The 24399-nt window shown below is 28.2% G+C and overlaps 5 protein-coding genes, 1 long non-coding RNA gene and 1 other non-coding gene across 10 annotated transcripts; 3 read left to right on the top strand and 4 right to left on the bottom strand.

Annotated features, from left to right (window-relative positions):
* Positions 1-5: 5 nt before the first annotated feature.
* Positions 6-903, top strand: LOC119674122 (cytoplasmic tRNA 2-thiolation protein 1; the record flags this gene model as incomplete). The annotated part of the gene is made up of 2 exons (XM_038085246.1): positions 6-261; positions 332-903. Coding segments are annotated over 2 exons (828 nt in total), but the record flags the coding sequence as incomplete, so codon positions are not given.
* Positions 904-979: 76 nt separating this feature from the next.
* LOC119683010 lies at positions 980-2448 on the bottom strand. Its single transcript, XR_005252617.1, has 5 exons — positions 2338-2448; positions 1910-1941; positions 1631-1682; positions 1364-1441; positions 980-1116 (listed from the first exon to the last, which is right to left on the bottom strand). It is a non-coding gene; the product is annotated as an uncharacterized LOC119683010 (long non-coding RNA).
* LOC119686625 lies at positions 1513-1595 on the bottom strand. Its single transcript, XR_005253024.1, has one exon. It is a non-coding gene; the product is annotated as a small nucleolar RNA Me28S-Gm3255 (small nucleolar RNA).
* Positions 2449-3770: 1322 nt separating the features above from the next.
* LOC119681128 (putative mediator of RNA polymerase II transcription subunit 26) lies at positions 3771-6395 on the top strand. 2 transcript variants are annotated; one of them, XR_005252505.1, is made up of 6 exons: positions 3771-3897; positions 3966-4554; positions 4614-4953; positions 5016-5134; positions 5877-5978; positions 6180-6395. XR_005252505.1 is itself a non-coding variant. In XM_038094225.1 (5 exons), exons 1-5 carry the CDS (start codon positions 3864-3866, stop codon positions 5890-5892), a joined length of 1098 nt encoding a protein of 365 aa, XP_037950153.1. In that variant the 5' UTR covers positions 3771-3863; the 3' UTR covers positions 5893-6138. The 2 variants fall into 2 exon arrangements, 1 of the variants encoding a protein (XP_037950153.1); XM_038094225.1 differs by lacking the exon at positions 6180-6395 and having other exon boundaries at positions 5877-6138.
* A 552-nt stretch (positions 6396-6947) lies between these two features.
* LOC119682207 (NAD kinase 2, mitochondrial) lies at positions 6948-13039 on the top strand. Of its 3 annotated transcripts, none has more exons than XM_038095579.1 (9): positions 6948-7185; positions 7436-7642; positions 11091-11376; positions 11431-11671; positions 11730-11936; positions 12006-12142; positions 12255-12391; positions 12453-12578; positions 12870-13039. In XM_038095579.1, exons 2-9 carry the CDS (start codon positions 7603-7605, stop codon positions 12971-12973), a joined length of 1278 nt encoding a protein of 425 aa, XP_037951507.1. In that variant the 5' UTR covers positions 6948-7185; positions 7436-7602; the 3' UTR covers positions 12974-13039. The 3 variants fall into 3 exon arrangements, with proteins under 3 accessions (XP_037951507.1, XP_037951505.1, XP_037951506.1); XM_038095577.1 differs by having other exon boundaries at positions 6948-7163; positions 7221-7642; XM_038095578.1 differs by lacking the exon at positions 6948-7185 and having other exon boundaries at positions 7219-7642.
* A 359-nt stretch (positions 13040-13398) lies between these two features.
* Positions 13399-15383, bottom strand: LOC119674123 (probable ATP-dependent RNA helicase Dbp45A). Its single transcript, XM_038085247.1, has 7 exons — positions 15245-15383; positions 14996-15189; positions 14593-14940; positions 14349-14515; positions 13928-14286; positions 13707-13860; positions 13399-13648 (listed from the first exon to the last, which is right to left on the bottom strand). Exons 1-7 carry the CDS (start codon positions 15375-15377, stop codon positions 13399-13401), a joined length of 1605 nt encoding a protein of 534 aa, XP_037941175.1. The 5' UTR covers positions 15378-15383.
* Positions 15384-16785: 1402 nt separating this feature from the next.
* Positions 16786-17733, bottom strand: LOC119684797 (40S ribosomal protein S24-like). Its single transcript, XM_038098922.1, has 2 exons — positions 17657-17733; positions 16786-17386 (listed from the first exon to the last, which is right to left on the bottom strand). The coding sequence occupies exon 2, from the start codon at positions 17371-17373 to the stop codon at positions 16981-16983; it is 393 nt and encodes a 130-aa protein (XP_037954850.1). The 5' UTR covers positions 17374-17386; positions 17657-17733; the 3' UTR covers positions 16786-16980.
* Positions 17734-24399: the final 6666 nt, after the last annotated feature.

Consider the following 24399-nt stretch of genomic DNA (forward strand, 5'->3'; position numbering starts at 1 on the left):
CCTACGTACTTAAAACTCTAAATGAACGCTACAATTATGGAGTTGAGCTGACGCTGTTGTCAATTGACGAAGGTATAACTGGCTATCGCGACGATAGTCTAGAAACTGTCAAGCAAAATCGGGATGATTATAAAATGCCTTTAAAGATACTTTCATACCAGGAGCTGTATGGCTGGACAATGGATAAAATTGTCGAACAAATTGGACGTTCAAATAATTGTACATTTTGTGGTGTTTTTCGTAGACAAGCTTTGGAGCGCGGTAACTTAAACGAATAAATTTTTTACGTATAAAAGTTGCTATTTATAAACAAAAAAATTTATATTGACAGGTGCTAAGCTTCTTGGTGTTGATTGTATAGCAACGGGTCATAATGCAGATGATATTGCTGAAACAGTACTTATGAATATATTACGTGGAGATACGGCCCGTTTACGTCGTTGTACTAATGTAAGAACTGGTGGTGGTCAGAATTCAATACCGCGCATTAAACCACTAAAATACGCATACGAGAAAGAAATTGTCATGTATGCACATTACAAAAAATTAGTTTATTTTTCAACGGAATGTGTTTTTGCACCGAATGCTTATCGTGGCCATGCACGTGAGCTGTTAAAGGATATGGAAAAAGTTGATCCAGAAGCAATTTTGAATATTATACATTCGGGAGAGCAAATGAGATTTAACGATTTTGTAAAGCAACCAACACGAGGTAAATGTGATCGATGTGGGTTTCTTTCTTCACAGCAACCTTGTAAAGCTTGTACACTGCTTGAAGGACTAAACCGAGGATTGCCGAAATTGGGAATCGGCAAAAAATCTAAGGGCGATCGTATGATTGCAAGCCAGGATAAACAACTAGCATTAAGAGAAAAAGCAAATTTAGTAAAAAATGATTTTTAGATTCAGTTTATTCTAGTTTAGTTTTTATTTATTCTTTTTATATAAATATAAAATTAAACAAAAATTATAACACCACTTTTTCTTCTATTTTTGGCTGGATATATTCACATAAATTGTACGTGCATTTATTATAACACGTTAACATTGCGTCGGTCACAGTTCGCCCGATATGTGATACGGATACTATTTCCATTTGTCACAGCACGTCAATATCTGAAAATAAAATTTTATATATTATACATTTTCACGCAAATGAATTAATAAAAAATTACTAAGAATAAAACTCAGTGCCAATATGTAACCATGATACATAACCAGTTAAATTAAACGCACTCAAACCAAAAGAATATTGGATAAGTTTGTTTATATTAACCTTTTTTATGTATGTCTGAGAATGGTTAAAAGTATCATCAATGAAAGCATATAATGAAAAAACAGGTCAGAATAAAAATTTAATTACCTCAAAACGAGCTAGCAAACAATAGTGCCTATTTAAACTCTAGTCCCATGTTCGCATTTTTTCAATTCAAGCTCAGATCTAAAAAAAAAACAAGCATGGATTAACACCAAAACTTTAAATTTGTGTAATATATTATAAAAAATGTATAGTATATCAGTATAAATTGTTAATTCTTGGAATCACAGTGATTCATAAGAGATGTCAGAAAATAAAATATATATCATCAGGGATAAACTAAATAAATAGTAAAAAAAAATATAGTATTACCTCACATGATATGGTTTCCCTTGCATCAACTAAGTGACGTTATTGCTGAAACCTGTAAAACAGAAAATCAATTATTTCAAATCTAATAAGTTACTAGTTTAGAAATAAATAATGTTCATTTCACTACATTGATGCACCGCAAGTTCATTATAAGGCTTGGGTTTTGCTTATGTGAAAAAATTTATTCTTCGAGTTTTTAAATAGCACTAAAACAAGGTGAAAGTATTCCTTTTAATAGCGACTCTAGACTCGACAAGTTTTAATGGTTGGTTTACTCACCTCTTTTGCGTAAAGTCCACGAGAGTAACATTCTTAAAAAAAAAAAAAAAAAAAAAAGAATATTAAATAAATTTAAGATATTCAATAACATCAAAAATCAATTTATTATAAAATGTTACAAGTCTTCAGGCAACGGCGATTACCTAACAAACATTGCCGTTTTAATAGAATTTGCGTTCTTATTATGACAGTGTACGAGTTATACGATAAAACAAATATATTCAAATCGTATTTATATGCACTGCCATAATTTAATGACTTTGAATATTGTTACTAAATTCTATAAAAAGTAACAATGTCTGTGTTACCTCTTTCAAACTTTCAGTAATTCAATATAGCAAAGAGTTCGTCGTTTAATGAAAAATTTATTTATTCATCAAACGTATACGTATTTGCAATTAATTTTTTTCTAAATTATGCATGCTTACTTGTAAATTGTTGATTACAACAAGTTCCCATCTAAATTACAGCCAGTTATTTACTCCTCGAAGCGTGTACCACACACCTCGAGTCAAGATTGAAAAACGTGTGCTGACGGATATTAAAATGGCAGCTGCGGCTTCGTTAAGGAGCAACACGTTTGAACGAAACTAAAAATGTAACGAAGACAGTGTTGAATAAGGCAAAAAAGACATGGATATATAAAAATGTGAAAGTAGACAGCACAATACACGAATGTGTTGCTTGGAGACGAGTGTATTATATATACTATATCTTGTGACTTTGTCAGGAGCAACAATTAAATTACTATGTTTAATTAGTATTTTAAACAATTTTTACAGCATTAGCGTTCTATGTTCATTAAAAATTATTGCAGTATATTCGTGTTGTTCTTTTTCATATAGAATATTGTAATAGTTTATTCACAAATATATTATTAATTAATATTTAAACTTAAACTCATGTTATTAGGTGTTTTTGGCACCTTTAAAGTGTCATAAAAAACAGCAAGTTGTTTGCTTAAAGTTGCTAAAATGTACGCAAAACAACAACACTGTTGCCTTTATTTAAACATCTAATTGTGAAGTAGCCAAACATTTAAGCATAAGCAACTACAAAAAAAAATGTTACCAGCGCAATAAACGAACTATTATAAATCTTCATTGGAAATTTCAGCGAATATTCCAGTCATATGCCAAAATATTGTAAACAAAAGTTCAAACAATATTAAAAAGTAACACAAGTTTCAAAATTTTAGCAATGAAATATTTTAAAAATACGCAAAATTGTGGAAAACAAATATTTTAAATATATACAAAACTATATTAGGAGTACATTCAAGAAAGTATAATTGAAAAGTGGTTTAAAATTCTTAACTTAATTGTTGCTAACAAGTTTACACTTATTAAAACATAAATATTCTAAACCACTATTAAATTTGTTGTAAAAGGAAATTTCAAAATTTTCTGCATTCTGAACATTGATTTTAGTTCATTATTGATTTTTATTTTTAATTTTTACTTTATTATTTATTAGGAACTTAGTTTTTTATAATGTAATTATAATTCTTTATATATTAAATAAAATATTATATTTTATAATTTAAATAAATTATTAAATAAAATATGTAATTAAAAATAATATAAGTACAAATTCACACTATCGTCGTAATATATAAATACCTTATATATGGAAAGTAATTTAACGATATAATGAGCGACTAAATAATACGACAAAAATGCATATATTATATCACTGAAATAAATATGAAGATTAAAATATACTTTTAAACTAATAAATTTGTAATCATCATATTCATTATGAATATATTGTAAATTTTCATTATATAAACAAAATATTAATTTTTGTTGTATGTAAAATTATACTACCTTTAATAGCAACCTTGTATTTAAATGTTGAATTAAGAATTGACAAATCTAACGGTAGTTAATATCAAAAATATTCATTCATTTATTAAGCGTCAAGTTTGGGAGGCAAAAATTCTGCGTGAAATATGATGTTATCTGATAGTATAAATATGTCTTTGGGTAAAATTTGATTCAGTGTTTTATATTTAATTATCTTTCATAATCAAATTACTTTTCATTATTTACAGACGAATACATTTTGAAAAATAATATTCAAGCGTTTTCAGGATCTCAATATGATCGAAAAAATTCAACTAAAGTAAAAGGTGATGATTACATATATATTATTGAATCGGACGACGAAATGGATGAGGATAATGAAGAGAGATTTAATCGCATTAATATACAAGAGTCGTCTAATAATAAAAGTGATACACAGCTCCCCGAGCACATTGACATGACCGTTCAAATAAAAAATTCAAGTAATTTTGCAAAGACATCATCTTTAAACTGGCGTTTAATGCAAGCAGGGAGTAATGACAATGCAGTAACTAATGCATTACAATTTCCAACAAATACTGTAAAAAATGGTAAAGGAAAAAAACGTAAAAATAAAGTACAACAAAATGGTATAAAAAAGAAAAATTTCCGTAGTCGCGGAATAAAACAAAGGTTGGGTTATAACATGAATCAAAACGAGTTTCAGAATTTTCAAAATGAAGGAAACTTTAACAATTATAATTTACAATTAAATCGTCAAATAAATCAACAAGGATATCCGTGGAATCAGAATCATATATGTCAACACAACAATTGTTGCGGTACTAATCAACATATGTAAGTTTAAAATAATTTCTACAATTGATAATTTTAATTAAATTTGAACTTTACTTCAGAAATATGAATCAATTTGTTGACTGGTTTGGTTCCAACAATTACACAAGAAATAATAATGATCTCACCATTTGTTTAAATAAAAATATGAATGAATATCTTACCAATGGTATGGTTAATGGTTTTACTAGGCATGTCAATATGACAAATCAATGTTTTCCATTTGAGAATAGACCAATGTATAACAATAATTTTATGCAAGATAGAAATTCTGATATGAATAATTTGTTTCCGACCATAGCTGCGCTTTCAGAAATCGTTTTAAATAAATCAATGCAAACTCAACACAAACATAAGGTCGTTTATGATATGGACATACAAAGGAAACTTCATTTGCTACAGGTACATTTAAATAATAATTTAATTTATTAATATTTTATATTCATAATAATATTATATTCTAGGAGAAGCCAATATCAAATTTGAATTTTGAAAGAAATACGGTTTATACTGTTAATGGCAACGGTGTAGATTGTGTTATTTTGCCGGATTCAACTAAAAAATCATTAAATATTAGATTTCGGTAAATGATAAGTTGCAAATGCACTTTCCTGATTTTGTGTTGTAATTTGAAATATATTCAACAAATATAAAATTTGCTGGTTGAATTATTTACGTATACATATAAGCATACTTATAAATTGACTCAAATTACAATTACATATAAGCATTCTTATAAATTTTTTCAATTACAATTTGATTAAAGATTTAACAAATAATTATGACAGTATTTGCAGAAGTAGCAATTTATTTTCTTATAATATAACTAGAAAGACTAGCAGAAATATAACTGCATAATTTTGTTTAATATTTTTCTAAATTTGAACTTCTATATATTTACATTTTATATACTTACATATATACTTATATGTATACTTATATATACAGTTATATATATGTATATACATATCAGTGTAATATGTACTATTGTATTTAGCATGTAATAAAGTTCTACAGTAGATCTAAAACCAAAAATAAATAAAAATATTATATTGTAAATATAAATATTATAAAATAAATATTTTTAAAAATTTTTTTACGATAACACATATTTATTTTATGTATTATATAATATATTATGTAATTTATAAAAGTATTGTTTAACTCTGCTGCATACATATATGAATACAATAAAATATATTTTATAATTTTTCTTCATATCATAAGTGCTTTACTTATTTAATAAATATATTGAAATTAATTGCATTTTTATTTTAAATTACAAATCAGTGCACTTGTATAATATGTTTTTATTAATCCTACAGTGGTTTGAACGAATGAAATTATATGATTCGAGGTGCGGCTGGTTCCTGGAGCCTATCATCGCTAACTTTTCCTTTTCCTTGTTGAGTAACAACAACTGTGAGGTAAATTTCGATTGGCTAATATATTATGCACCAATCACGTATTCAGGTTAAGAGGACATTTTTATGAATGTTCCATATTCAGTATTTTTAAGTAGTTTCTTTACATTACTGATATAAAAAAGATATTAGATCGTTTCAGATTTATAATGTTATGAAAGTTGATATATTTAAAAAGCGTCAATTTTAATTTTATTATTACAGATTTTTTGTAAATTGGACTTTGGATGCTTATTGAATAACCTAAAGTAGTCAAATATGTTGAAATTATTCAAAAATCAACAAATCACATTATGACAAAAAAGTCCTAGTTACACCAGTGATAATAGATCACTTCCACCAGCTATTCATAGTAAAACTTGAGTAAAATACAAATACAAATAAAGTGCCCACAGATTTTCATGGAACAGCTGGTTCATGGTAAAGTCTGGTGAGAACACCAGTGCTGCGCAAATAAACAAAACAAAAATTTAAATTCAAACCAAAACAGGTAATTCATATATCAACACAAATTTTATTTGAACTAATATGTACTAGTAAATTTCGAAAGGGCTGTTATATTCTCATTTACTCGACAATTTACTGGTAGAACGCTCTTGTGTATATACAGTATTACTCAAAGTTACTACAAGTACCTCGTGGAGCAGACCTAAAAAATAACCACAATATATATTTTAAAATATAAAAATAATATAATAATTTCTTTTGCTTTTTCACATAACAATAATATACACAAAAAACATATGACCATATAATAAATAATTTTGTAAGCATCTTAAAACAAATAGCAAGTTAATTACAATATCGCAAGTATAGCAAGTATTATTATTATTTATTGTCAGTTGATGGAATAATTTTTTTGTTGTGGCCAGATTTTTAAAAATTTCACAATGTTTCGTTTTGCACATAATTTGTCGTGTTTTTTTTTGCAACACGACAACCCTTAAAAGCGGCTTAAATTTGTAAAATAAAAACAATGTGAAAATATGTTCTTACTGATAACAAAGTTATAATGTTAAGTCATTTGTGTGATATTCTTATCAATAAAAAATTTATAAACGGTCACAAAGTGGGCTTCATAGCACGACTGAGAAGTACGAAAATTTAAAATTGCCATGGGCAATAGAGCAGTTGTATCTCGTGAACGAAGCAAGTTATAGCCTTTGTCGTGACGGAATAGAGGCGAAAGTGAATAAAATAAATAAATAAAGTAATTTATATTTGCTAATATTAAATGTTTTCTAGATACTAGCAAAATATAAAAATTTGTTACTAATTATAATAATAGTTCAATTTGGTTTATTCAATTATTTGCTTTCTACACGCTCTTTGAACACGTAAATTGCTATACAATATTGGAAATTGGTGCAAAATCTAAGAACTGCATTATTTTTGCATATATTCTAATTATAATAATGTTACTGCCGACGAATGGTATTTAAATTGTGTTTACACTATAGCGTAGGTGTGCTTCGGTATCTGCCATAACCACTAATTGAAGTTATACGGTATTGTAACGAGTACAGATCAGCTGAAGAGTCCAAAGTGCGCTGCAAATTTTATTAACATAATTTGAAATCAACAACATCTTGCGGATTATAATTGGTGCACGCGGGAAGACGTTAAAATGCTTAAGTGTCGGGGCCTAATTTTGCGCATCAACAAAGGTAATAATTTAATCATACTAAATCACTAAGTATTTTATGCCTACTTAGTTAAGTAACATTAAGGACCATTGAAATTAATTGGAAACAGTGCAAGTCAATGCCTTAGAAAATGTAATGAGATTAAAATAAATGAGAACAGGTGAACAAGTTTTCAAATTACCCCTAAAATTAATAGAATTTTATTGTATTGTTTAGTTATTTCTTTTTAATATATTTACTTATTACTTACTTTTGTTTCGGTAATTAAAAATCATTTTATATTATTTTTATTATATTATATATTATATCACTTATATTTTTTTATTTTATATTATTTTCGTATTATATCTAAAAATAAATTGGAACCCTTCACGGTGCTCTCGAAAATATTGATATTTGAATTGATAAGAGGTGAATCGATTAATTATTGTCTGGATGTTGCTTAACAGATCTCGTAACATTTGATCTAATCAAACATATCTTAACACAGGGACTTTTTCTAAATCAAAGCATTTTTATTTGGAAAATAATTGAAATAGGTCAGCAGTATTATATACAACACATACAAAATAAATGGCAATAGCGAGATTATATTTTCAATATATTTAAAATACGTTTTGAAAAATTCCTTTTTATATAAAGGTTTATGGCATTCAACATATTTTTTTTTGTAACAGATGTCATTAAAAAAGTGATAATAAATCATTAAAATTATACGATATCAAAATATTGATAACTAAATTCATATATTGAATTTAATTTGTACATTTAATAAATAAAATAAAGCCAACTAAATTTCTATATTGAATTCAATTTTCGTATTTAGTAAATTAAAAATAAATTACAAAAAAGAAATATTTCCGAAGACCATTGATGATAAATATTACTAATATACAAAATAACTTTTTGTATAAAGTAGTCAAACATTTTCAAAAAAAAAAAAAAAAATTATAATGTAATTTCCTTAATATTACTTTCCTTTCCTATTTCAGATAGGTTCTTAAATTTAATGATTTATAAAAGTTATGTTTGTATTAAGTTCAATTGCTAATTTATTACTGAACCTGCACTAATTTGTATTTACAAATTAAAAACTTATATTTTATACAATTCACTGTATATATCACTGAAAGCTCTGTGTAATCTTAGTCTATATTAATTGTGCAATGTTATTGGTTTCTAGTTTTTATATTTCATACAAAGTACATTCTTTTTTATATGGCAGTTTGTGGTTTAACCGGGCAGAATGAGTGATCTTATTTCCTTTTTCCCCCACCCTTATCCTAATTACTACCCATATACATCCCAACCCATGTATTCGTCTTGTAATGTTGGGTACATGTTATCTGTTTTCAGATCCCGACGGGTTACAATAGCAACAACAGTGATCTTGTCGGTATCTACTTAACAGCGCTTTTACTGTCTACACAAATAATTATATATAATTTATTAATTATGATTGATTTAATAACTGAATTAGAGAATTATTTTTTTTTTACAATTTACTAGCTATATTAATTATATTTAAATATATTAAATTTCGACTCTAAATTAGTTGAGGAGTACTTAATATGATCGGAAATTAAATAACTGATAAGCAACTAAAAGGAAATTTTTTTTTTTTTTTTGCAATAATTCGATGTCATTACGTTATAATAAACAAACGTTTTAAAAATACTAAATTAAAACTATTTTTGTCCCTGGAAATAAGTACACATTTATGACATTTATATCGAAATGCGCTACATGAGGTATATAAGGCCTACTATTCTATATTTACTCGTACATTCTATACAATAATGAAAAAAAAAAAATTGTTTAAAATTGCTCAACTAAACTTAAATAATATAAATAACGAAATAAACTTCTTTGCTTCGCCCACGCCTGTAGTCAGTGCCTAATTTAGCTGAAGTATATACAATAAAAATAAATAAAAGTTAAAGTGCCAGTTTACAGCACGCATTTATGCAGTGCTTAGCTTATTCAGTGTCTGTAATAGCTAGAATTTGGCTAGAGTTTTACCGATAGTGTCCAAAAGCGAATACATATTATTTTCGAGACTTGCCTACGAACAAAAATTTGTATGTGTTAGTGAAAAAGTAAAGATATATTCTAAAAAATATTATCAATTCTAGCTATTGTAGACACAGGGTTAGCCTAGACATAATATTGCCAAAAAGCGAAAAATAAAAAAACAATAAATGCCACCTAACTGCACTATAATTACGAATTAAAAATTCTTATGGATTAAAAACTTAATTATATAAACATAATTAATGTTAGCATATCTTATTAAAATATTTTAAATTAGTTATTAAAAAGTTCATCGGTATTTAAACAGTTGAACAAAAAATAATTTTGTTGAACTGAAAAAAAATGGTTAGAGTATTGTAAGGTCGGATTGAATCAATTTGTTTACAAATATTTTTTATTCAGATTAAAAAAAATAATAATTTTTTGATTAACAAACCTCTGATAAGATTTTTTTATAGATAATTTTTTGCAAATATTTTTCTGTTTTTTATTGTAAAGAATTCATGATTAGCAACAATAATAATACTTGTATAAATTATAAATGACGTCGTGCTTCAGAAAAATAATATAGAAATATTTTTACGCATTCTATTGGCCTTAATTAAAATAAATTTTCTTATGGGGTCTTTTGATCATAATAATATATAAATTATAAGTAATATATAAATATATATATATAAATTATATAATATATAAATTGTTTAATTTGAGTCGGCTGATTCAGATGCTGCCCATATGTCTATATTGCCATTTTAGAGGTTCGGCCTTTGGGACAGTTGTTGTTAGGTTTAGCTTACTCATATTAGTCACAATCGTTATTTGTTCGTTTGGAGATACTAGATCTAGTGGTATATACATAGGTATTCGTACAAATTATATTGAATAGTATAACGAACTTGATTTGCGTATGGTTTAATAGGCTGTACATTGGGTGTGTAGATGTGCATATTTCCATTAATCTAAGGCATTCTTGCTATGATGTTTCCCCCATTAGGTAGGTCTATTTTATGATAGTTTGTTATATATATACATTTCTCTACTTTTGGTAATTTCCATCAGTTTCAACGTTTTAAAGTCTGAAACTTTCTATAAGATGTATATATAATTACAACTGCTATATTGAACTACTTATTTTTGATTTGCATAATTAATTGTTACCAGCAGTTTTCGATCAAGACTTTGAATTCGGCTGTGGTTTGTAGAAACTCGTTATGCAGTTATTGTAAGTCAATTTAGTAGTCCAATGTTAGAATAGTATCGTCTTCATGGTATATATAATCTATTACATTGAGTACTATGTATATACTTATTTGATTTATTTAAATAATGCTTACAAGTTATTTTCTCTCATTTATCTTTTCAATATCATTTTATTATGCTAATATTTTTTATTAATAAATAAAATTTTTTAATTATTTATCTCTGCTTATCACAGATTACTATGCAATTCGAAAATGCTGTGATCAAAAACGAGAACACTCAAAGTTTGTACCAACAAATTTTAAGCTGCAACGTGCGCTTTTCGTTACTAAATTATCACGTTATGAATTTGAACAGCTTCGACACCCGCGCTTGAATAAAAACCAACTGGAACAAGTAATAAGGAATCGTGGAACTGACTTTGAGTTTCTAATATACTTGCATAATCTTCATAAAGATTTTGAAAGAAAAGTTGTGAAAAGTTTTCAAGACAGTGGTTGTGAAGTGAAGTTGGCCAACAGGTAAACTAAGAATATTGTTGATCATTTCGATATTTAATATTTTAGATTTTGAAGACACGAATTTAGAAGCTCGCTTAGCAAAGAGATTATGGAATGGGCGAATGTGATTGTGCCCATTGGTGGTGACGGTACTTTTTTGCTGACTGCAGGTCGTGCTAGTCCATTGTTTGCCCAGAGTCAACAAAAGACCCCTATTGTTGGTTTCAATTCTGATCCAAAACGTTCCGAAGGTAGATTGATGTTACCAGAATATTATTCAGAAAATCCGGCAGATGCTGTTGCGAGAATAAAAGGTGTAAGTACGAAGGGTTGTGAGTAAGTTATGTACTACCTTTAATTGCACATTTTACTAGGGGAGTTTTGAATGGTTGCATCGTACTCGTTTACGCACAACACTACTGGGGAACAATCAAACAACTCCAGAATGTGTTGACTTATATCGTCATACAGTAACCAAAATGGAGCAAGTTAAAACAGAACCGGAGATTTTAAGTCTAGAGTTGGCGAAAAAATACAAATCAAAAACGAAAAGGGTCCTACCATATTTGGCCTTAAATGAGGTAAGGAACACTTAAGCGACTATGTTATATATTGAAATTGTTATCGTACACTATCTTATTATTGGTAAGGTTTTCATTGGTGAACAATTGTCTGCACGAGTTTCGCACTTACAAATGGTTATAGATGACCAGGATGTTGCTAGCAAAACGAAATGTTCTGGTCTATGTGTCAGTACAGGTACTGGCTCAACTTCATGGCATACCAGGTCGGCAGTAATGTTAATTAGTCTCTAACATATTTAATAAACAATATATTCTATTCAGAAATTTTAAAAATTTATTTATTTATAATTTACATTTATTTTTTTATTATTATAGCATTAACCGTATAACCACGAAGCATGTTGAGGACTTAATAAAGGTTTTGCCACCTGAAATTATAAACGGTGGACTTCAGAATGTAGATGTAAAAACTATGGTGCAAAACTACAATCAAAATTTAATATTTCCACCAGGTTAATTGTAATATAATTTATTTGTATTTATTTTGATTATAAATGCTGTCGTTGTTTACAGATGATCTACGTTTATGTTACTCAATACGTGAACAAATTTGCGTAGGCGTTTGGCCGTATCCTAAAGATTTCGAAGCGAGAAAATTTGTGAAGAGCTTATTTATTAAATCGCGTTGCATCGATGCAAGTAAGTACACATGAGATTTCAAAGTCAAGTCATTTGTGCATCAAGTCAAGGTGAAAACAATCAAAACTAATAAATTCGTGTACCTTGAAGAATGATTCGTATTACAACTAAAAAAAAAATATATAATATCAAGCAAGTTTATAGAGTAATCAAGTTGTTTCGTATAGAAAACTATTATTTCAAAAACCGATAAACAAAACACAAAAGTAATGATTTAGAACAAGGTTTTTGTATTAATTTAAATTTGCTTATATATTCAATATAAAACCAAACTTTTTTTTTATTTTCTAGATCTTGTCATTGATGGCAGTATATCTTATCCTTTCAATGATGGCGCCAAAGCTTTGTTAGAGGTCTATCCGGAAGATGCTTTATTAACAATAACCTTAGATTAAGTTAAATTATTTGAATGTGATGTGACTTTCATGTATTTAAAATATCTTTTAAGTGCCTTATTTTATTATGATGTTTAATATGTATCTCAAAATATAAATATTGGATTAATATAAAACAAAATTCATGTATTTTAATTGAATAAATTTATAGCTGCGACATAGTTTAACATAGTTTAAGTATTTGTAATTTATAAGTAGTGTGAATATTTCTAACACATTTTTGTCTAAAGAAAATTATTATTGTTAAATAATTGTTTAAATAATTTTGATTCAACAGTTAATTTTCATTACAAATACTTAATTTTCCTATTTATGAATCACTGCTACGTGGCACAGACTTTTTAATAAATTGTTAAAATACAACAAAAAAAAAAAATAATTATGTACAAAGGATTTTATTATTATTATTATTATTATATATTACATCAACTTTTCTTAATAGTATTATTTAGTTTTTTGCCAGATAAGTTTTTATTTAGCGTTTTTCCTTTGTCAATTTTTTTATTACCTTGAGAAACTTTTTGCTTGGTGAACCGTGTTGAATCAACCATTTTAAAACGTTCATCCTGCGTTAGTGCGGAAGGTTCTTTGTCAGCGAATTCCTTTTGTTGTTCCTTACGTTTACGACGTATTTCACGTATTTCACGTATTTTGTCCTTTTGCTTTTTCTTGTAACTATAAAAAAAAAATAAATTTTTTACCAAATTTATTATTTAAAATATAAACTCATTACAGATTTTCCATATCATCAGGGTCTTTTCCTTCCAAAATCCATTGCTTACGTCTATAGTTTCGTGCACGTTCATCAAAATCATTATTATCCAACTGTATTTCAGATTCACGTCTAGTTACGTTAACTTGCATAAATATACGTTCCACCATACGTTCTAGAATTTTTGATATTTTTGATGAATATATTTACATGTTAAAATTAATTTTTATTATTGTACTTACGATCTATTGGATGTTCTGTTAATTTTGTGTTGATTGCTTTTTCAATTTCTCCCAACAGTTCTAAGTCGCGAGGAAAACGAAATATTGATATAGCTAGTCCTTTACGTCCTGCTCTGGCTGTGCGTCCAACACGATGTATATACTCCTTTGGGGTACGTGGTAGTCGATGATTAAGCACTAATTGAACGCTAGGTATATCCAAACCTCTAGCAGCAACATCTGTTGCTATTAGGGTACGTATATGATTGGATTTGAAACGATTTAGTGCTGAAACGCGTTCCTTTTGGCGCATAAAACCATGTAGGCATACATTTTCAATTTCTATATTGTTTAGAGTCATTGACAGCAACTGACAATATCTAAATTAAATCGATAAAAGAATTGAAATATACATTAAGCCAATATTTTTTTAATAATTTACTTTTTTGTATTCGTAAATATCATGACATTTGCATTTTCGTTTTCTTCACGAAATTTTCGCAACGCTTCTATCAGAACCATATCACGATCATATTCAGCACATAACAAATATCGTTGATCAAGGGTATCCACAGTAGCAACTTCAAATTCCTCTGACCATTCAAAACACTAAATATATAATAAATAAAAAATAAATATATAATATACACAAGAATACATTTTATTATTCTACTATATGTACTTACATCTGTAGTTATGGGAAATATGCTAGATTCTTTTATAAAATCTTTCATAGTAGCAGAAAAGAACAGATTCTGTCTCTCTTTCGGTATATTGCTCTCAATAATTGCTAAGCTTTCATCAAAATCGCCATTAAGCATTCTATCGGCTTCATCAACAACTAAATATTTCATATTGTCAAATGATAGGTCTTTGCAAAAAGTTAAGTGATCCGCTAATCTGCCTGGCATAGCAACTACTATATGTGGTCTTTGCATTAATTTTTGTGTTTCAATCATTTGATCTGTCCCGCCTGAAACAACACATACACGCACGCCCATTGACTGCCCAGCGACAAGGAATTGCTCGGAAATCTAAATAAAAAAATAACAAATAATTTATAATAAATAATTCATGTATGAAGCTTACCTGATAAGCTAACTCATGTGTAGGTGTCAATATAAGTGCGAAATGGCTGACAGGTTCAGCACTTAGCTTTTCTAATATTGGCAATGCAAATGCGAATGTTTTACCTGAACCGGTCTTGGCGGCTCCAATACAATCCTTTCCAGCTAGAATTGCTGGTATGCAATTACGCTGTATGGGTGTTGCACCTTTTAGACCTACATCACGCAATAATAAAAATACACTTCTTTCAATTGATATAGTGGTACTTACCTAATTTTTGTAATTGCTTTGTAAGCCAAGGTCTTAAACCCAAAGCAGCAAAAGGATCATCACTTTTTCTTGACATATTTGTTTGCAAAACTTTTATACGACTTAAGTTAAAAAATTGTAAACAAATGCACATGTGTTGCAGAGGTGGTGCTGCCAGACATATGAAAATAATTAGTGTTTACACATCTCTCCATAATGCAATTACGTGATTTAAAAATTATAACCGACCGCAAATATCGAAAGTCACAGTGTGAGACTTGAACCCACTAAAACCACCTCTTAGGAAAGCAAAATAATCAGGGAAAAGCCAGACACTAAAATACAGAAGGCTTAGTATTTAGACATTGTATATATCCAAGTCAATCTTGAAAACAAGTGAGGGGAGGAACGGAGAATGTTTTTGCTAGGTAGTGATTACCTTGGTATGACCACAATTGTAGACTGGGATTACAAGAGAAACGAAGATGATGTCGTCCGGAGAAAGAACCAGTACCAGTAGAGGTTTGTACATCATATTATTTAGTAAGTCGATGGGAAATCGAGCTGGGTGAATAGTATAGGAATAATAAAAACTCATCTAAACGCTCGATATTAGAAGATAATGTCTGCTATGAGGGTTACGTTTTTTAATTACTTATAAACTGCTGTTAACAATATTTCTAAAAAAAATTAAGTTTGAATAAATCATACATAAAGCACATTTTTAAAATATCTTCCGTATAGTTAATATAATACTAATTACATTGAAATTAGCATTAATACCATTTTCTGTACTATTATTTTATTTTAAAAGTAGTAAAATTATCTTTATTTTGTGATACGTACTTATTTTAAAAACACAATCAGCGCGAGACAGCCGTAAATAATTTATTACGCCAGTTGAGAATTAGTTATTGTTTTATCTTCAACCAATTATTGTAATAAGTTATAATTTCTAAAAATAATAATAGGTAACTTCATTGTGTGTTGAAATTGTTTTCCCCAAGTTATATCCTACCTAGCTCTATAGCTACTTTGCTAAAATGATTAGTTATTTAATTAATTGCATATATGTGTTTGCCCAAGTGCTAATTATTCATTTCCGTATCATCCAAACAAACAAAAATCATTTAGATACTTTTCAATCTACTATTGTCTATTGAATATTAAAAAAAGAAATTTTATAATTCAGTTATTATTTGATTTTAATTAAGTATTATAAATATAAGTTGTTAATGCGCTAATATCTATTCAATCTCAACATTCAATGGAATAACATTTAAACAACTTTATTGTTTCTGAATGAAGCACTCTCAAATATTTTATAAATTCAGTTGAAGTTGCAAGTATTAAGTATAATAAAAGTAGATATCCTTCTCAGTTTGATATTACCGTTCACATTGATGATTTTAAATATTTCTTTAAATTTTATTTCTATTATAAATAGTTATATCACTATAGATATACTGCATATATTGGAATTGTTTACTTTTATATTATTTGTTGCCAAAGATAAATAGAGACCAATTTAAAACCTTTTGAACAAAATCTAAACACAAATGTAATTAAAAAAAATTATATTTAAATTTTTGTTTTATTTTCTTAGTTTTATAAACACAAACGTTTCATTGATGTTATATACGCGGATATTATTCCATAATTAAAAGCACTTTTACACACATTTTCATATAATGTAAAACAAGAGCAATGTGATTTCTGGAATAAATCGCGTTGAATTCGTGAAATATTTAATTAATTTATTTTTTGGATTGACCAATCTTAGCCTTAGCTGTACCGCGGACTTTCTTCATTCTGTTACGACGTTCCTTACGTTGTTTACGTGTCTGTTTCTTTTGTTCAAAGAGACCATGACGTGCTAAACGGTATTTAGGTTCGAATTTCTTAGCATAATCCAACGTATCGTAGATTAGAGCAAAACCTGTAGAACGGCCACCACCGAAATTTGTACGGAAACCAAAAACAAAGCAAACATCTGGAGTTACTTTGTACATGGCTGCAAGTTTTTCACGAATATCTTTTTTGTTTACCGATGAAAGGCCTGGGTGCAAAACATCGCAAACCATTTGCTTTCTTGCCAACAGGCTGTTGGTCATGAATTTGCGTGTACGAATTGTGGCGGTTGTAGACATATTCGTTCCAGTACTAGAAATAATAAATTATTATTTTATATTATATACGAATATTAAAACAAGTATTAAGTATTGTAGTTGCTCAGAAAACACATAACCTCACAAGACTAGCGTTCTTTGCTCATTTTGACAGATAAACCGACATTAATCTACGATACTGCACGTGTGCACTGTATTTAAATATTTTCTTTGTGCATTTTTGAAGATATTTGAAAATTTCTTTTCGAAATAACACTCAGTACATTAATACTTGTTGGAAAACTATTTGTTTTACTAAAATTACCTGTGAAAACACTTAAAAAGTATTTCAACACGTCTTTAAGCAGACACAAACTTTGTAGAAAAGGAAGACGGACAGAGTACATTTTTTTGAAGTTGGCTAGCCTGTTTCGAGACTCGTTTTCTGTTTGACAGCTGACATTTATGCAGACAGAGTGTGTTAGATCTTTTATAATTTTCAATAAATTATTATTATTATTTTTACTCTATTATTTATGTTTAATTAATATGTATGTATTAATAAAAGCAACATAAATTTTTACTGGGTTAATTAGTGTATTTTAAAATTTAAAACTTTAAGTTTAGTAACGTGCATAATTACACATATATTATACAATATAGAAAGTTCTTGATTTTCAACTGAAAGTTCCACACAGTTTAAAATTTATTTACTTATATAAAATATGTATTACTATATGTATAAAATATTATAATGAGTGAGTGGGATATTGACAAAAAAGTTTGATGTTATGTTTAAACTAATATACTTAAATTGATATATATGCAGCATTATGGGACATATTTAAACAAAAAAGCCTTAAAAAGTATGCTATAGCGGTTTGATAGGTTTAAGTTTAAACAAACAAAATACAAATTAACTAGATACAAATATGTATGTAAATGGTGGAGATTTTTTCTAAAGAGTGAACGATTTTTGCTATTATTCCACTTATACATTCCAAACCAACTGTTGTTGTTGTCAACTCATCTCGATTTACAAATAATTCAACTAGTGTGTATTATTTTCAAATTAATTTAATATCCTAAAAACTACTACGATTTTTAATAAAAACTTCATTAAGTTGGTGAAGGTACAAAACATTGTTTGGGGTAATGGTTCCATTTAGTTTCGCTAATGTAAAGCTGCATCAATGGTATTGTAAATTCAACAGCGGCTGCTATAAAATCCAGGTATGTAATTCGCTTTATATTGCAATTATCAAATGATGATGAAATAAAAATTGTATGAGTTTTTGCGAATATTAATGAGAGCTTTATCTGGAAGAGTAGAGAATATTATATCAAATTTATTAATTTTTTATAATAATAATGTCTTCTAAATTAATTTATTTTTTGGTATCAATGATTTATTTTATCGTTTGTGCTGTTTGTGTTGTATAAATACATTAATGCATATAATTACGAAATTGACTGGTTTGGAAGCCATATACAAATTTAATTTCCCCACTTTACGATATAAATGAACGCTGTACGTTATAATCCCGTACGCGCTGTAATAAAACCAGAAGCGTAACGTAAGATACTCTTAATTTGCTCTGTGTTTCAAAAAAAAATAGTTTCCATTTCATTGATTTTATCAAGCTATATTTATTTCTTAAAATTTTGTATTTATTTCATTTCTTTGCATTCAATTGTTCGTTATCGAACATTTAGCTCAAAAAGTTTTACATGATTTAGTTAAGTAATAGCACATTCACAGTGTCTCAGGCGGTTTAGCTCATTATAACCACTAATGAGGACGATGTACCATACCAAAATCTTTAATATAAATCTGCGCATTTAAGGCAAAAAATGTCAAATGCAATTCTTAAAAATAAATTTCCCGCAAGGAAATTTTAACAAAATTTATTACCGATTTGAAAATTTTTACCTGCTCGTTTGAATTGTTGCATTTGTATGTCTCTTTTTTGATTTCATTCATTAAAATTAAATTACTTTCAAAAAGTGTCTGTTCCTCTTCGAGTATATCCTTCCACATTGCAATAATAATCATTTCTACCGAGTGATTTAAGAGAAATGGTGCGGAATACCAGAAGTGCTTAATGTTTCGATGGCTCGAACTGTGAGCTACGGCATAAAAGCAATAGAATGTCACATAGATATCATAAGTACACATCAGCAGTCGTAATAGAACACAAAATTGAAACACTTGCATTACTTGTTTCCAAAAGCGTGTATATAGTTTTCGCATTTGATTCTCGATCGACAGTAAGTGCATAAACTTTGTGCCCTCAACAGTATAAACCTTCTTTTTCTGCAAAATTAGGTTTAAATTTTTGTAGAAAATCACAATTGAAGTAAAGCAAAAAAATATTAAATGAAATAATAACTCATATACGATGGTGTAGAACGGCAGAAATATTTTAAAGATATTGGTTTTATAAGTAACTTGTCGTTTGCACTTCAAAATTAAATATATATTCAATATAAACCTTACGATCAAGTAAAATATATACTTTTTTGCTATTTTATTTTCGCAATTGTACTTCAAAGTCATCATTTTTAAAATATTTATGAGCTGTAAAATACCGAAAATGCCGTTCCACTTCGGAAGCTTGGTGTTAAGAATATAAATTAAGATGTTAACGGATAAAATCAGTAGAGTACAGCGCATTATAATCATGAACTCGTCCTGTTGGTCCAATAATGATTTTAATGAAGAGTTTTTGAAAATTATCCTAAAGGATGAGATAATCCATATAAAAATAAAATAACGGCATCCCACACACAGAAGCGCACTATAAATACCGTATATTATATAAAAAGTTGTATTAAATCTTTTTCTTTGACTTCTCAATGACTTTACACCCAAAATAAAAGTTGTCACATCAAAAAATTTTAAATACACTTCAAATGCTCTTTCAAAACTGAATTTTTTTTTTAAGTTTTCCATTTTTAAATATTTATTGTTCCCACATATAATAAAGCAGACATTGACTGCGCCTCAAGAACTGAACACAAAAGTATCGATTCTGAAATTTCAACAGCATATTAGGACTAATTATTTTTATGCTCCAAGTTATTAATGTTATTATCAAAATTAATTTAAGAAAGCAATGTCTATCAATATATTGATTAGAGACAGGAAATTCACGTGAATATTAACATATGTATATGGGTTAGTAGTTCATTAATCCTTGGAGATACTGTAAACATTGAATCAAGTAAAATTGAATCAATAAAATTTAAAAATTTCTGTAGGATGTGTGCGAGTTCAAGTAAATTGAGGTAAAGTTAATTAAAATATCCTAGGGACTTATTGCACTTTATTTATTATTATTTATTTATTGCACTTATTTATTATTTTTGGTTAAAAGAGTTCAAATTTATTTATTTATTTATTAAACATCTTATAACATTTTTACAATGATAATACCTAATTTACCTAATTTTTATCTAATGTACCCGACTTGAAATTCTGGTAAATACCAACATTCGCTGTCATACCGACATAATTTACTATTTCCCTTAATTTACCATCAATTTACTCGAATTTGCACACGTCCGTAATAGAAAATAGGTTTGTGGAAAGAAATCAAGACACTTTTTTCTTAGTCTTGAAAAAATCTCTATTAAGATTAAAGTATTTATTTGATTTCTTCATTGGCCGTTTCTATATTTTTAGTGCGTTTAAACAGTTTTTTATCTAAATAAGTACACTATTTTAAAGTATAAGAGATTTGGGCATTAGTGAAGATTTGGGCATTGATTACGTACTATTTAGATAGAAATTCGCGTAATGTATCTTTAAATCCTTCCAGTTACAACTTCTACACTTAATCCTTTACTTTTGGCACAGCAAAGATCACATATTAACGGTATGCCATATTTATCGCTATTGTAGTGTGATTATTGCTTTACTCATTGTCTTATCAGATGAAGGTTGCAATTTATAAACCCATTAGTTGTTTCAAGATATCTCGTATGTGGCCACTGACTACGGATACCATGCCATTAAAACTATTCCAATAATGGCAGTTCATGTTTGTCTTAATCTGTATGCTTCTACAACCCTTGATACTTGGGTTATATGTGGGATTGCTGTTGTCAATATTTGTGGAGATAAATTGCTTCGAGTTCGGTCCACCTCTGCAAAAACATCGATTACAGCGATATTTACTATTATCGGCTTAAGATGAAGGTACAATCCAAAATCTCTTATAAATATAGTCGCTTTAGGTATTTGCATTTTATATACCATATATCTGGTACTTTGACTTTTGTTTATTTTAATGTATATGAGTGTAGTAAAGAGTTTAATTTGGTAATTGATTTCAATTTAGTAGATTCGTATGTAGTGTGATATTTTCGAATCACACATTTTTGAATTAATTAACTGGGTGAAGGTAAAAAACATTGATTGGGATAATAGTTGAACTTAGTTTTACCAACGTAAAGTTGCATTAGTGGTATTGTGAATTCAAGTATTATAGCTATGAAATCCAAATATGTAACACGCTTTATGTTGAATATATCAAATGATGATGAAATAAAAATTGTGTAAGTTTTTGTGAATATCAACGAAAGTTTTATCTGAAAATGTAAAACATGATTTTTATTATTAATAAAATTTAGTTCAATTAATTACAGTAGTAAGTCATGTTATTTTAAGGTTATAGCAATACTACCAAATTCTTAAAATTCTTGTATTATATGGATATATATGGATATTTTCCCCATGGTTCTCTCTGCTCGAGCTTATTATTATATTAGGTTAGGTTGGATTGGACTGGTGATTTTGTGGATAAAGCCCGCTTGAGGTTAAATAATGGTCGGTTATGATACCACCGATAAGCGTTGTTCATGCGAACACTAGAAAGTTTTTTAAAAAGACCGCAGTGGTCAGTGTATGAACAACGCTGTAAGGCAAAATTCTTCCATTCAAGTGAAAATGGGCCAATCTGACAAAACTACAAACTTGTCTAAGTCACTAACTTTGCAGAATGACAGCAATGGACACTAACATATGTGTCACATGACTACAGTTTTCTCCACAATCCCGACCAAAATGATTGTAGACTAGAACCAGTCTTACAGTATATCTTCCTAATACGCAGTGCCCATTAGCACCGATACATTAGTTACGCCCAAGCAGGTTAAGACTTCGTTGAAGCAGCTGGATGGTATGTTGTTTTGATAACAAATTAGCAACCTTTTCCTCTATGTTATATGTTTAAATTCTACAACTATACTGTAGAAATACCGGGGCTTGAAGTGGTTAGTTGCTTACATTGATGAAGCTTCTAGTTGTTATTAATCTTTGTTTATGTAATCGATACAAAAAGTTTACTTACTTGTTATCGGTACCTGGCTTTTCAATGTAATCAATGCAAATATGTACCTACTTTAACTTTACGGCGCCTAAAATATCGTACAAACCCCAAAATATTTAGTTTTTTGCATAAATATATTGTTCACATGTTGACATTCACGATTTCTGTTGTTACTACAAAAGATCTATTATGGCCGTACTGGTATTCCAGACCCCTGTTATATTATATTTTATTCCATAACTTCCTTAGACAAAATCATTAAAGTTTTTGTTAGATTTTAATATATATATATAAATGTATAAATTAATATATATATAATATATAAATTTTTACCAACTCTTGTGGATTACTGTAGCCATCTATGTCCTGTTGGATTCCATTCATTAACATTAAATTGCTTTGGAAAAGTGTCTGTTCTTGTTCAAGAATATCTTTCCATGTTGCAATAATAATCATTTCAGTCAAGTGATTTAAGATAAACGGTACGGAATACCAAATGTGTTTAAGGTTTCTACGTTGTGTGTTATGAACTGCGGCATAGAGACAATTGAAGTCCACATAGATATCATAAGTGCACATCACCAGGCGTAACAGAATGCAAAGTTGGAACATGTGCATCACTTGTTTCCAAAAGCGTGTATATAGTTTACGTATTTGCTCTTCGATAGTCAATAAGTGTAAAAGGTTTGTGACTTTAGGTGTATATAAATCCTTTTTCTGCAGAATTTGGTTTAAATTTATGTAGAAAATCACAATTGAAGTAAAGCAGAAAAATATTAAATAAAATAATAATTCATACATGATGGTGTAATAGGGAAGAAATATGTTGAAAATTAATATTTCGTAATTAGCTGTCACTTTACACACGAAAACTATAAGGTTCAATAGAAATCTTACGATCAAGTAAAATATGTACTTCTTTGATATTTTATGTTCGAAATTGTACTTAAGACTCATTATTTTTAAAATATCTATGAGCTGCACAAACATGAAAGTACCATTTTTCTTTGAAATTTTGATGTTGATGATATAAAGTAAGATGTATAGAGATAAAAACACAGCAATAGACCGCAGTACAATCATAAATACGTCCTGTTGATCCAATAACTTATCTGGTACACGGTTATTAAAAAGCACTATAAAGGAAATAGTAAGAAATACAAAAATAAAACAACGCAGTCCCAAACATAAGCAGGCACTGTAAATACGATATATTTTATAAAACGTGCTATTAAATCTTCTTTCTTGTCTTTTCAAGGACTTTACTCCTAGGACAAATGTTATTATTTCAAAAATTTTTAAATAGATTTCAAATATTCTCTCGAAACTTAATTTTTTCGTAATATTTTTCATTTGTAGAATTATTTGTTTGCACAAATAGTTCAGCAGACCTCGAATGTACTCTAAGGACTAAACCAAAAAGTATCGATTCCGATATTTAATACATTAGGACTTATTATTTTTATGTTTTAAGTTATTAATCCTATTGATATCTACTATAAAATTGATTGTAAATGCCAACAGCTTAAGTTAAGAACTCAATTATTATGATATAAATACATTAACATTAATTTAATAAGTTAATAAATTAAAACTTTATTAGTTTAGTAAAATTATAAAATTATTATAATGTGACTAATTAACTTAATTTAATAATTAATAATAATAATAATAATAAATTCCAATGCAGAAAAAAGTATTATATAAACTGATACTTTAACAAAATTGAAGA

The sequence above is a fragment of the Teleopsis dalmanni genome, chromosome 2 (assembly GCF_002237135.1).
Source record: "Teleopsis dalmanni isolate 2A chromosome 2, ASM223713v2, whole genome shotgun sequence".
NCBI lineage: Eukaryota > Metazoa > Arthropoda > Insecta > Diptera > Diopsidae > Teleopsis > Teleopsis dalmanni.

Bases quoted from the DNA above. Each gene is read 5' to 3' on its own strand.
- LOC119684797 (XM_038098922.1), bottom strand. From the start codon at position 17,373: ATGTCTACAACCGCCACAATTCGTACACGCAAATTCATGACCAACAGC.
- LOC119682207 (XM_038095579.1), top strand. From the start codon at position 7,603: ATGCTTAAGTGTCGGGGCCTAATTTTGCGCATCAACAAAG. The intron at 11,672-11,729 runs GTAAGTACGAAG...ACATTTTACTAG, and splicing joins CTGTTGCGAGAATAAAAGGT to GGGAGTTTTGAATGGTTGCA. The intron at 11,937-12,005 runs GTAAGGAACACT...ATTATTGGTAAG, and splicing joins CATATTTGGCCTTAAATGAG to GTTTTCATTGGTGAACAATT.
- LOC119681128 (XM_038094225.1), top strand. From the start codon at position 3,864: ATGATGTTATCTGATAGTATAAATATGTCTTTGG. The intron at 3,898-3,965 runs GTAAAATTTGAT...CATTATTTACAG, and splicing joins TAGTATAAATATGTCTTTGG to ACGAATACATTTTGAAAAAT. The intron at 4,954-5,015 runs GTACATTTAAAT...ATTATATTCTAG, and splicing joins GGAAACTTCATTTGCTACAG to GAGAAGCCAATATCAAATTT.
- LOC119674123 (XM_038085247.1), bottom strand. From the start codon at position 15,377: ATGTGCATTTGTTTACAATTTTTTAACTTAAGTCGTATAAAAGTTTTG. The intron at 14,287-14,348 runs GTAAATTATTAA...GATTTAATTTAG, and splicing joins ATATTTACGAATACAAAAAA to ATATTGTCAGTTGCTGTCAA. The intron at 13,649-13,706 runs GTAATGAGTTTA...TTTTTTTTATAG, and splicing joins CCTGATGATATGGAAAATCT to TTACAAGAAAAAGCAAAAGG.